This window comes from Camellia sinensis, chromosome 14, assembly GCF_055761805.1.
Source record: "Camellia sinensis isolate YWXY chromosome 14, ASM5576180v1, whole genome shotgun sequence".
In the NCBI taxonomy this organism is placed as follows: Eukaryota; Viridiplantae; Streptophyta; class Magnoliopsida; order Ericales; family Theaceae; genus Camellia; species Camellia sinensis.
The window spans coordinates 63,325,878-63,339,286 of NC_138974.1; the positions used below are offsets into that span (position 1 = coordinate 63,325,878).

Sequence of the window (13,409 nt, forward strand, 5' to 3'; positions counted from 1 at the left end):
AGAACCAAAAATGTTCAAATTTGAGTATAAAAATCTGAGGCCAAAAATGAAATAAACAAAAATATTCAATACCTATAGGTAAAAGAGTCTCCATTAAGAACCTATTGGGTACTAAGGCTTGAAAATAGGACTAGCTTGTAAAAATCTTAAAAGATAACCAAATATGCACTCACGGAGGTGTTTTGGAAACAAGTTAAAAAAAAAAGTAGGGCAAATTACATATACACCCCTCGAGGTTTGGTTAAATTACAGATACCCCCCTGAGGTTTCGGAAATTACATCCCGCCCCCTGAGGTTTGTATTTTCATAACAATTTACCCCCTGAGGTTTATATTTCATAACAAATTACCCCCTAATTTCTTATGCAAATATAGCATTCAGGGGGGAATTCGTAATTTCTCAAACCTCAGGGGGGTATTTGTAATTTAGCCAAACCTCGAGGGGTGTATATGTAATTTGCCCTAAAAAGTAAACTTTTTGATTTTTTAATCTTTTTTACATAAAAAAAACCACAAAAAAACCAATTTTTTTACACAAAAAAGCCAAAAAACATAATAAAAATTAACTTTTAATTAACTTCTCAAAACACCCCGCTATAGATTTATACGTTGTGTTTCAAAAAAAATAAAAATGTTTTATACATTTTCCCCCGTTTTGGGGTAGATTTAACCCACCAAAATGACGCGGTTTTAGTAATTCAGCCATTGATTTTATTAGTGGGACTGGTGTCATGCCCTCACCATTCGGCTCCACCAGATCACCCTAGTCATTCACTTTAGAGGATCAGAAAGCTTTTTTCCTATTCCAAAATTGACATTGGTACAATGAGGCAAGAGTAGTTGGCATTAAATGTAACATGCAGTAATAAAAATGCTAAAAATATCATAGTAGAAGCCACTTAACAAGCACATGGTCAAATCAAAAAAAAAAAAAAACAAGCACATGGTCAAATAAATTTAAGACTGACCAACCTCGTGGCGAAATAATGTTTACTATTCAACCATTGGAGTTTGCAATTATTTTATAAAACACCTGAAAGGACCTAAGCTCCATACAGAAAGTTCACTAGTGTCATACACAACAGAGTGGTTTATATGTTTACTATTAAGACTTCAAATTGGCCGATCGGGCCAACAGGTCTTGCTTTGGTACTAAGAAGTTTGAATACTACTAAAATTTACGTACACCAGTATGGAAAGTTCAATATGAATATACTATACACAACTCGCTAATGTAGAGGGGGATTGATCAATAGCTGCTATAACCCCCTGAAGTTCGGCTAGTGAGGGACGGTCTCATTCTGACAAGAGCAGATTCATTTGCTCCAGCTCTCAAAGCTGTCTTTCCAGCTTCCAAGAACCTTGCAACTGCTGTCTCCGCATAACGGTTTGCTTCACCCACAGTCATGGATTTTCCCATATATGGGTAGGTATTGAGAACATGATCACCGACCAGCTGGGATGCAAGCTGGATCAACTCGACTTGGAACTCAGAGAGTTTCTCATCTTCCTTTGGTCCGCGTGACCTGAGTGACCTCCTAACTTCTGGGAGCTTTACTGTATAGCCAACAAATTTCACCGCTCAAGATGATTAAATTCAATGCGAGTATATAGCTACTTAAATCAAAACTATAATAAGAGACAGACTCACGCGAGTGTCATGTTCGATTCTAGGGTTCTTGAGAGCTAAGATGTGGCAGATTATATCCATCCAACCCTATATATCATCAGCTGAGCCCAACTTAGGACTTTATATGAGGAAAATCAATTTGAAGAGATCCTCAACACTCAACTGTATTAACAAAAGGGGGGCCTCTAGGTAATCATATTTCAATCTACATGTTCGGAAAAACTCAGGTACTATGAATGCTCAACTTTCAAAACCATGTCCAATAAACGGCCGAGAATCCTATACCCAAGCACAGCAGAATTTAAATTTTGTTTTGATTTACAATTCTCATGATCATGTTTATAATGTATAAAAAACATATATAACAAGCAAACATCAATTGTAGATAGAAGATGATCCTAAATGCAAAATCCAATTTCGTGTTTGATCCTTTTAGTTCACCGACTCCAATTTCAAAGTCTCAATTGTTTGGCTTCAACCTCTAAAAGAATGCACACGGAGCAATTCATGAACACAAACACTGACACACTCACTAGCATAAAGATTCAGGGGGAGAAGGCAATGAGTAAATGTTAGCACTTGTGAGAGCTCTCCTATTTACCTTGACTCACAAAAATTGGTATTTTTTTTTTTGTCTTACAAAAGAATTAAGTTTTATCACAACTAACTTTTAATTGCAACAAGTCCTTTATTTAACTTAAGTCCATAATTAAACTTTAATTAGGATTACCTCTCTTTATTCATTTCTATTACACATTGTTCCTTTTGTATATGACATTTTAAGTTCACAATAAAGTAATATCATCTCTTCATATTAGATTATCACTATTTCTAATTCCCCAAGAACCTTTCTAATAGGCTTCTATTCTTACAGATCATGAGTGACAATTAGCATCATATCATAAATATACTGCCCTATCAAAGAAAAGGCACCAACAATGGGCAGCAGTAAGGTCACACTAGGCAATGTACAAAGGCTTCATAGTTACGATTTCACTAATCAACTATATATGGCAAATTTATCAAGCTTCATCAATCAAAGAGCATAGAAAAGCCGGTAGTAATTAACAAATGCAATGATGCAAACCTGGACAATCATCACGTGGAGTATCACGAAGTTTGAAGTAATTCTCAAACGTTCCAGCCCATGCATCCCTTTTGGTCAGGAAATTAGACTTCAAATTGAAAAGCTTCTTAATAGTAGCAGGGATAGAAGAATGTTCAAACTGTGAATCTGGTGTTGGCCCATTTGGCTCATGAATTACTGCACCAAATAATCAAATAGTTAATCTTAAAGACAGATTACTCCCAAAGTAAAATAAATTTTTAGAAATATAAAAGAAATGTCTGAAAACTGTAATACTCCAATCATAATTGCAACCTGAGAACATTCATATAGACATTTAGATGACTTGTTTAAGAATCTCCTTCTCCAATATACTAAGACGAGTGACAAGAAAGGATTTCAAACTAGATAAGGAAGGGGCAATATGCCAATTTGTCATGACTCCTGAGATGACAATGGATTTTAAGCAAAAAAAAATATGGTCAGTCAATAACATTGGACAAGGATATCACCGTATTTTATTTGAATCTGACGTAAAAATAAAAGGTTTATATAGCATGCCGAACCTAAATAAGTAATAAACGTTGGCAGGAAAATCTCATTCTGACTCCAATGCTAGTTCCCCAATGTCAAACGTGCTGCCCCAACCCCTCCAATGCCCCCGCCCTGCCCCCCAACAAATAAAGGGAATGACAAGAGCCAGTTCTGGAATTGGTCAAAAAAAAAAAAAAAATACAAGAACCAGTCTGGAAGTTCACAAAAGGAAACTTATCTTTGCTACTTCATAGATAGCAAACTTGAATTTATCATTCACATAACCATTCTCGATTGTTTTTTCAACAATAAATTCCAACTTTTGCTAGTTACGAGTAAGCTAATGGCTGAAATAATGATGCAGGACAATCCTCCCTTGACTTGAGTTAGTGGCATGGGATTCTTTTGGCACTTAGGACAGGAGATAAGAGAAGAGATGGTGGGTTCCAATGGCAAAGGTATATTCTTGATAAAAAGTTACTCATTTACAATTTGAGCGCATCATGCATCTCTCTAGCTTTATTCAATTTTAGGACACTTCTATTAAGCACTTCTAACGCCCAAAAAAAAAAAATTGATAACGAAGCATCTCCCTGACCCCTTTGATATCTACTTTGACAACCACTTCAGAATTAAAATAGTATTTGTTACAACACCAACATATGAAGCACACCCTGATCAGAATAAAGATAAGGATGTTAACCATACGAGTAAACATCATAGGGGAAAAAAACAAGTAGAAAATGAATTTCTCCTCTATATGCCCAACAAAAAAAAAAAAAAAGTGCAACAAAGTAACAAGAACAAGCTCTAGACAACTAGGAAAATATTGTAATCGCAACAATAGTAGGGAAATTCAACAAAATCTGCAGGCACCACAAAAAACCTACTTGTTAACTCAAGAGAAGAAAGACTTGATTGACCTCTAGTCTATACTCTGCACAAGTTCACTTTTAGCATCAGCTCCGTCTTAAGTTCTGTTATCCCTCTCATCTTCAGCCATGACTTCTTTCCTTGCCACTATAACCCCACCTCTCCTTAAGCCACTCTTGTCCTCATAGCACCACCAAACACAAATTTTCTCGGATCAATTACAACAAACTCTAATTTCATTCCGTGAAAATGTTCACTTCTTACTTCTGTTTATTTGTATTGCCACCACTCCATCATCCACATTTTAAAAACACCACGTGGAACAAGCCTAAATAGACCATCAAAACCACAACTCACTATAATCATTACTCAATTCAACAAAATTTCCTTACTTGACAACTAAACTAAGCATAAATAAATGAAAGTACCCAGCAAATTCCACCTATAACAAGCAATTACAATCTTTAAATTGATTCACTAGGATTTCCTTCCTAGATTGAAACTACCCAATATTCACAGAGATAAACATAATTGAAACAATAACATTGCAACATGAACTAAACAAACTAGTAAACAGAAAGACTTACCTACACCCTTATCGATCCACGGCGATATCAACAGCGTCGGGACTCGAACCCCCAACCGATCAAACCTGAAGTACCAGGGGTCGGGTCCAATGATCCCATCCGGGTTAGGCACACCAGAGACAGGGGTAGGCACGTGATCATAGAACCCACCATGCTCATCATAAGTAAACAACACAGCCATCTCATTCCACTGCGGGCTAGCCCTCAGGATCTCGTACACCTCCTTCACGAACTTCTGTCCGATCGCTACGTCATGAGAAGGGTGATCATCATTGGCCGGAAAGAGCTCCACATCGAAGTAACGCTGCTCCACCACCACGTAATTCGGAAGCTTACCCTTCTTAGCATGTAGTTTGAACTTCAATTTGTACTCATGAAACTTTGTGATGTGCTTAAGCTTCCTCATGCTCTTGAAGAACAGTGTTGCAGGGATGTTTTGGTAATAAATCCCAAAAGTGAGGTCATTTTCGTCCAAAGAATCGAAGATGGTTTTTTGGGGGAAGCCATGGATGAGGTCCTTCCTCACGTTGCTGGAAGCTCCGTGTGATGTTGCAGAGTGGACGTAGAACCGGTTCGGCTGAGTCGAAGCGGGAACGGACGCGAACCACCGGTCGAACACGGCGAACTCGTTCACCAACTCAGTGTATATCGGCAAAACCTCCGGTTTGAACCCGCTCATCACGGTTTCGGGCATACTGACCCCCATACTGTACGCTTGCTGGACGAACCCGTTCATCGGAGCCGGGTTAGCGGTCGTTACATTTGACCCGAATATCTGCTCCCGGATCGCCTGAATCGAATGCCCCGGATCGGAGTCGATGAAGATAGCGTTGTCGGAGACGAAGACTTCAGGGGAGTTTGGGTCGGAAGCGTTGAACCGGTTCGATTCCTTTCCAGTTAAACCGTCGATGTCGGGTCGGGTTTTCTTCAACCATCCGAGCATGTGATCGAAGGACCGGTTCTCCATGACCACGACGACTAGGGTTTTGATGGGTCCATCGATTTTGTGTTTGGGTTTTGATTTTGTGAACTCGAGAGAGTGAGACGAAGCCAATAGGTAGAGGAAGAAGACGGCGGAGAGAGCGATTCGCCGCCGCGGAATCATGTTTTCCGACGACTCGGCACCGTGATGGGGCGGCGATCGGGGAGAAGGGTAAAGTTGTCTTCTAGGTAGTTAAAGCTTTGTGGAGTTTACATACGATATATTTTTTTGTGGAGTTTACATATGATATATTTTTGTACCGTATATGATATTGTGGGGTTTATATAACGTAGCAGTGAAGGGTATATTTCTTTTGGATTTTTGGAATATTATGATTAGTGGGACCTTGTGGGAATCATATGGTGGTGTTGGGGCAAACTTATGTGGTGTTTTAATTTGTATTTTATTGCTGAAAAAATATTGATACATCAAACTTAAATTTATTTGAATCGTTCGAATTATGTAAGTTAGACGATCGGTCGAATGATTAGCGTCACCCTTATTAACTGTGGTAGTCGCCTTTGTCAATTGGCATATCAAGTAGCATATGTCAAAGAACTGGCCACACAATCTCTGGAATGACCGGTTGAATGATCAGCCAAATAATTGACATGTACAAATTCAACTGATTTGAGAGAGATTAAATTCAATGAATGTAACATTATTTTTTATTTATTAAACTGTGGAGTTGAAAAATGCTTGGGAGCACTAATTAGTGCTCCCACTAATTAGGTGGCAGTGGGTCCCGCCATTAATGATGTGATGTTTTGGTCTTTGAGTTGTGTTTTTTTTTTTTTTTTTACTTTTTTAATGCATTAGTGCTATTAGTGGTGATGTTTTTAGTGGGATGAATCATTGTTGCTGTGGAGTTTATGTTAGACTTTAAGAAATAATTAAACAAGTGTCACACAATTAATGGTTGAAAGCGTTTATCCTATTATTATATATGTGAGCATATGATTTAATGTCTAATAGTTTTGTGGTTTAAACTTCTGTCATGTGACAAATTTACATATTTTAAAATAAAAAAATATTATTCAAAGGTATAAGTAAGATTTAAACCAAAGATTTGAGTTTTATAAAAAGACTCTTATTATTCATACAACATATATATTATAATATTATTTCTTTTTATATTTATTTATCTTGCTTAAAAACTATCAAATAATTTCTTTTGGGTCTTGCGTGTGAGTTATGTAGACTGTAACGGGAGACTTTGAGCAGTCCTTAAGTTGCCACGTAGCAGATTAGGTGAAAGTCATCATCCGACGAAAAATTGAAATAAAGGCATTTTGATGTGCTGCTTGTGTTCCTTGTGGCCATATAAAAGTGAGAAAAATAAAAATAAAGATTGAATGTCAATTTTTTATTTTGGGTAAATTATGTTTGAGATTTAAAAAATATATATAATAAATTTTATAATTTTGATGTAATTATATTTAATTTTTTTATAATTTTAATTTATATAATATATAGTTCTCTTTTCATTAATTATATGAATAAAAAATTTATATTGTTGTCTCTTTTATAATAAAATATATATATTTATTTATTTATTTATTTATTTTATCTTCACACTGTTTGCATCAGTTTCAGTTATATTAACGTTGTGTAAGTAAGATCGGTGTAATTATGTTAAAATTATAAAATTATTTAATATATATTTTTTAAAAATCTTAAGAAAGATAAGTGTAATATATCCTTTTATTTTTATTTCTTTTACATAGATCATTGAGACATTTCTTGTGGTAGGGTTATAAAGCTTGACTAACAATTCAATCCACTTTATTGTATTCAAGACAATTTGAGTCTTCTGAAAATGAGAAGAGATTTTTTCAATTTATTGGATTACCCTGTCCAACTCTGTGAATTTTGTTATAGATCTCACTTTTTTATCTGATTAATTTATTTATTATATTGATTTGACATTAATTCATTTCAATGGTATGCAAAAAAATAGGTAACAAGTATGCATTTGAAAATAATTATTTATTTTTTACAGATAAATTTGATAAATCATGTAGTTTTTATTATGGGATAAATTTTATTTTCTTATGCATGATCGAAAAATTAGAGAGAATTTTTTATTTATAAAAATATATCTTTCATATTATTTGCTCATTAGTTAGTATTAACCTTTGATAGTAAGGTCAAATTCAATTATTACATGGAGTAATATTGTACAAATAAGAGACAATTATATAAGAGCATATTTAACGCTTCATTTTTTATTTTATCAAATTTAAATTTAATAAAAAAATGTATAAAATTGGTACTCCAACGTTATCATTAAATTAGTATCAAATTGAAGATATCTCAAATTTTTCATTAAATTAAAGATACTGAAATTTTTTACCAAATTATTGTACATAATCGTTAGTTGTTAGTTTACAGGTGGCTGATGGACAATAAATGAGCACCGACTGTCCGGCCGGCTGTCCCCCGACGACCATCCCCTTGCAAAATTGAGGGAAAATTTGTTTTAGAATATGAAAAAATTACACTAGTCGGTTGACCGACTGAACATCCCCCTATCGTCTTTCCAGTCAATTGGTGATTTGATAAAATTTTAGATTATTCCATTGGAACGTGCGACATCAGATGAAACTTTTACTTAAATTTAATGAGAAAAAAAAAAAAAGAGAATAAACGTTGAAGATACTCTAATTTTGAACCTATTGCTTCAAAGTTCATAAAAGGGAGCCTTACTTAGCGCAATGATAAGAACTTGTACATAGCTATGGGTTATATATGGTTGTTTGGTGTAGATTATTTTGGCCAATTTATAGGTTTTAGTTTTAAAAAAATTATTTTGGACTATTTGGTGAAATTTATTTTAAATAACTTTTGATTCCAATAGCTTATTTTAATTTTAAAAAAAAAAAATTGATTATAAGAAGTTACTCATCTCATATTTTTGATTATCAATTTTTGCTATGGATATATTATACCCTTACTTTTTAAAAAAAAATATATATATAAAGATCCAAATAGACTATGTATTTTTTATTTTTTATTTTAGTGGGAAATGTGCACGAGGAGCAAAATTTACAACTAACAAAGGTTACTTCAATTTACAATTAATTGGAGTAAAAATGATATTTATACATTAAAAAATTATTTCAAAATTTATTTACTAAGCACTACTCAAACAACTTAAATGTATAATTTAGCAGTTGTACCAAATAGATTAACAATTTCTCACTAGAGTTATAATCTATAATCCATTAAATTATAATTTATAATCTGTTTTATCAATTGTACCAAACATCCTATAGTGTGATTTGTCAAATGTGAGAATGCTAGCAAAGTGATTTTTTATTTTGACGTCCTTTTATATATAATTTTAAACTAAAAAATACTTATTTAATTTTTCTATATAAATTGGGAGGGTTGACGGACAAAGAGAGCTCATTGAATAAGACAATACTGTTAGAATTTTAAAAAGGTTAAATCTCCATTTTAACACTTCTACTATGTGAATTTTCTTCATTGTAACAACATTTATGCAATAACATTATAATAGTTACTTAGTAACATACACATGTAGTCCACGGCCGATTTTGGAATATTTTCCAAATTCAAGACAAGATGATAAGAAAGTATAATAAAAAAAAAAAAAACTAAGTGGTTTTCATCTTCTCCATTTTTAATTTAGGATTGGTGTCCAAATGTGGACCAAACATGTACAAGGCTACGATATATTTGATTTAATACTATATTATCTACTGATTTTTGCTTTAAAGAGAATCACTCATTTTGGTCAGATAAATTAATCACTCTTCATTTTTTTCTTTAGATTTTTCTCCATGGGGAGGGAGACGGTAGTAATTCTCTCATTTCTCCAATACCCTTCTCCACTCCTTTTTTCTATTCTCTTTGGTCATTACCACTCTACTTTCTCTATTTTCAAGTCCAAAATTTTAAGATTTAGTTTCAGATCTTCTCACAGTTTGAAAATCGATGTTGGATAACACATTTTATTTTACGCTAAACGACCACTTCAACCTCCGTGTTCTATCTTTTTACCAACGGATGTGAGGTCTTCAGATTATAAGTTGAAGTTTGTGAAGCAATAGAGTTTTAGATTAGGTCAGTGGCGACTTAGATCTAGTTTTTTTCTGCTTGATTTTTAGTTTTTAATTTATTGATGTAATAATCTTTCTTATGTGAAGGTTTGTTTTCCTCCCTTGTGGGGACTTTTTCTCCCCCTCTATGATGTTGTTTATCTCTTTTTGAGATCTTACAATACTGTTGTTCTAGATTGATCCGATTTTTTTTATCGGTTTTGCAATTAAGATTTTCTTCCCAATCTAAAAATTTTTTAAAAAATAAAAATTTAATGACCCTTCATTAAAATTTCTATTTTCTTGCACCATAACATTGTGATAAAATATATATATATATATTAAAGTGTACAAATAATTAATTAATTAATTAATTTTATGTATTAAATGTTTGTTAATTTAGCAAATACATAAAATTTTACTTTAATATACAAAATATAAAGAATAAAATATATAAAAATCTTTAAAAAGCCCAAGTGGGACTCTCATTTTCACTCCCTCTCTCCTCTCTCTCACGGCTGCTGGGAGATCTTTGCGATCCACGTACAAGTTAACTTTAATTCATTTCAATGAAACCCAAAATTATAGAATATGATTAGTGACGCTGGCATATTCTTAAAGAACGAGAAATGATTCTCTCCAGTTTATGTACTATTGATGTCTACGGGCTCAACACGGCATTTTTATTTTAAGCTTAGTTTGGTTGGAAATTTGATAATAAATTTAGAAAGAAAAAGAAATAAGTAGTAGGTAAAATGGGAATAAATATTTCGTTTAGAATATGAGTTGAATTTTTAATTCTTTGACTATTTTAGTCTTGAGTTAAAAAGTCTTGTCCGAGATGAACTTTTTGATTTTTTTGACTTTTGTAAGAGAAAAAAAATAAAATGATTATAGTTTAGATATGACATTTTATTTTATTGACTTTTTAACTTATTTTATCTTTTTGTGGCTATTTTAGCCTTTTAGCTCCAAAAAATCTTATGTTAAACGAGAACAAAATATACTTACATTTCATCTAGTTTTACATACATTTTTTTCCCTTTTCAAATCTTTTCCTAAATCCTTTAACCAAAAACAACCTTAATATTTTGATGTTCATCTTATAAAATTTGTCCGTAGATCATCTATAAAAAAACTTAAAATTAATTTAATAATTTTTTTAGATAGCAAATTAATTTAATAATTAAAATCATATCATTTCATTATGTTTGTCTTAAAAAATAGATCAATTTATTTTTTAAAAACAAGTTCGTTGTGGTAACAAGAATCAAGAATCAATAATTCTCTTACCATGAAAACAAGAATCAATAATTTGTTTTCTCTTGTGGTGACAATCCAATTGTCCAAATGAGATGCATGGTATGAATGAACAAATAAATGTAGAACTATAATTTTAAATTTAATCAGTTTAGTTTATGTCTTCCATGATGGCCCAAGTTATGAAAAACATTTTTTGTATTTTTTTTTGTATTTTTTGATCAGAAGTTACAAAACATTAGTAAATATTTTTAAGGGAAAAGGGTGCGTGGGGCCAGCAACGTAAAAATGTGGGACCTACAATCATGGCATTTCTTGCTGGTTTTTTTGTTTTGTTTTGTACGCATTATGGAAGAGGAGCAACATAAAATATCAACCTTATAACGTACGATAAACGTCCATTTAATGTACAATAAAGTCATGCACGTCCATTGTGCCATATTAATGGGTAATTCAAGTGTCTTCCATTTCTTCTTATTTTTTGGTGAATAATCTCCCCATTTCTGATAGTTTCACTTGTGGTTGTGGATCTCTATTTTTCTCTAACCTTATCTGTATTGTATTCTTGTTGATTTTTACTGATTCATAATTTTTTTTAGGCATCATATAAATGAAATATACACAACAAGAAAAAACATCTTTGGCGACCCCTTTTTTAGTCGCCAAATGTCGAATTTTCACTTTCCCCGACAAAAATTTTTAGTCGCTGGTTTTGTCGCAAATACATGGTCGCGAATACCTTTGGCGACTAAAAACTGTTGGTCGGCAATATACAGGTCTTCAGCGACGAAAGAATTTGTCGCCAAATGGAATTCCATTTTTGGAAATTATACATTTCGCGACTAAACTTTTAGTCGCCAATACTGATTTTTTTTTTATTATTTAAACATTTACCGACTAAATTTTCGTCGCCAAAAAGTATACTTTCGACAACCACAAACTTTAGTCGCCAAAACCATTTTTCAGGAAAAAAAAAAAAATTGCCTCTGCTAGTCCCAAGCTTCGAAACCGTAACGTCCCAACATTGTCAACCTTTACCACACTTTCTCCCCACTACACCACTACAACATCACATGAATATTAATGCAACATTTATTATTTATATACTATATTGACTGGTATTAATACAAAATTATATATATATAAATAATTATTTTTATTCAATATATTTTATGTAAAAAATAAATTATTTACTAAAAAAAATAGGATAGCACTTTTGGCGACTAAATCTGAATTTTAGTCGCCAATTCTCCATTTTTTGGCTACTAATTTGTTTTCTATCGCTAAAAGAATTAAATCCCGCCTAAGGATAGCACTTTTGGCAACTAAACTGAATTTTAGTCGCCAAAACCTCTACTTTGGGCGACTAAATTGTATTTTAGTCGACAATTCTTGAACCTTAGCTACTAATTTTTTTTTTGTAGCCAAAAAACTTCACTTTCAGCGACTAAACTGTTTAAGTCGGCAAAACACCTATAATTGGCGACCAAACTGCCGTTTAGTCGCCAAAACCATCACTTTTGGCTACTAAATCATTTTTAGTCGCCAAAAACCGTGACTTTTGGCTACAAAACAACCTTTAGTCGCTAAAACCCCTACATTCGGCGACTAAACTGCCTTTTAGTCGCTAATACCCTTATATTTGGCGACTAAACTCTTTTAGTCAGCAAAAGTGATCAATTTTGGCGACTAATTTCATTTTAATCGCCAATTCTACTACTTTCAGCGACGAAAAATACAATTTTAGTCGCCTAAAATGTTTTTCGTTGTAGTGATAAGAATACTAATTACTAATTATGTGAAAATGGTTAGGACATAGTTCTCACTTCCAAATGAGGTTTCCCACCGTGATATCACTGCAGGCTGTTGTGAAGCTCCATAGGAGCTTGTCGTTAATCTTTTTTAATAATTCGAATTATTTATATATGTAAAAAAATTAAATTGGTTAGACATTTATAACTCTAGAAGAAGAGCATATTTATATTTTAAAAGATAAACAGTTAATATAATCTTAATAATTTTTTTAAAAATAATTAGATTATGATCATGTTATTATAGATGTCTAATCAATTTAATTTTTTACATTGATAATTTACTCAATAAACTTTACAATATAAAGGGGTACTTACCAATCAGTCCTACTAACTAGACTTATTTACTTACAGGTCTTAACTGATAAATTTATCACGATAAAAACAAGAAATTGATAAATTTATCACTATAAATTTATTCATAAACACAAATAGACTGATAAATTTATCGTTTATTCATAAAACCAAGAGACTGATAAATTTATCAATTAATAAATTTATCAATAGGACTTAATAGGTAATAAGTCTCAAAAATAGGACCTATTGATAATTTTCCCTAATATAAACTGTTCAAATTATCAAAAAAAAAAAAAACTCGGA

The 13,409-nt window shown here is 32.5% G+C and overlaps 1 protein-coding gene across 1 annotated transcript; it reads right to left on the reverse strand.

Annotated features, from left to right (window-relative positions):
- Positions 1 to 955: 955 nt before the first annotated feature.
- On the reverse strand, positions 956 to 6,175 carry NPC1 (non-specific phospholipase C1). The gene is made up of 3 exons (XM_028247859.2): positions 4,690 to 6,175; positions 2,717 to 2,893; positions 956 to 1,556 (listed from the first exon to the last, which is right to left on the reverse strand). Exons 1-3 carry the CDS (start codon positions 5,792 to 5,794, stop codon positions 1,249 to 1,251), a joined length of 1,590 nt encoding a protein of 529 aa, XP_028103660.1. The 5' UTR covers positions 5,795 to 6,175; the 3' UTR covers positions 956 to 1,248.
- Positions 6,176 to 13,409: the final 7,234 nt, after the last annotated feature.

Excerpts from the sequence above, each read along its gene's own strand:
- NPC1 (XM_028247859.2), bottom strand. The coding sequence starts at position 5,794 with ATGATTCCGCGGCGGCGAATCGCTCTCTCCGCCGTCTTCTTCCTCTAC. Across the intron at positions 2,894-4,689 it reads GTGGATCGATAAGGGTGTAG|TAATTCATGAGCCAAATGGG; the intron begins GTAAGTCTTTCT and ends TATTTGGTGCAG. Across the intron at positions 1,557-2,716 it reads TCCACGTGATGATTGTCCAG|TAAAGCTCCCAGAAGTTAGG; the intron begins GTTTGCATCATT and ends TTGGCTATACAG.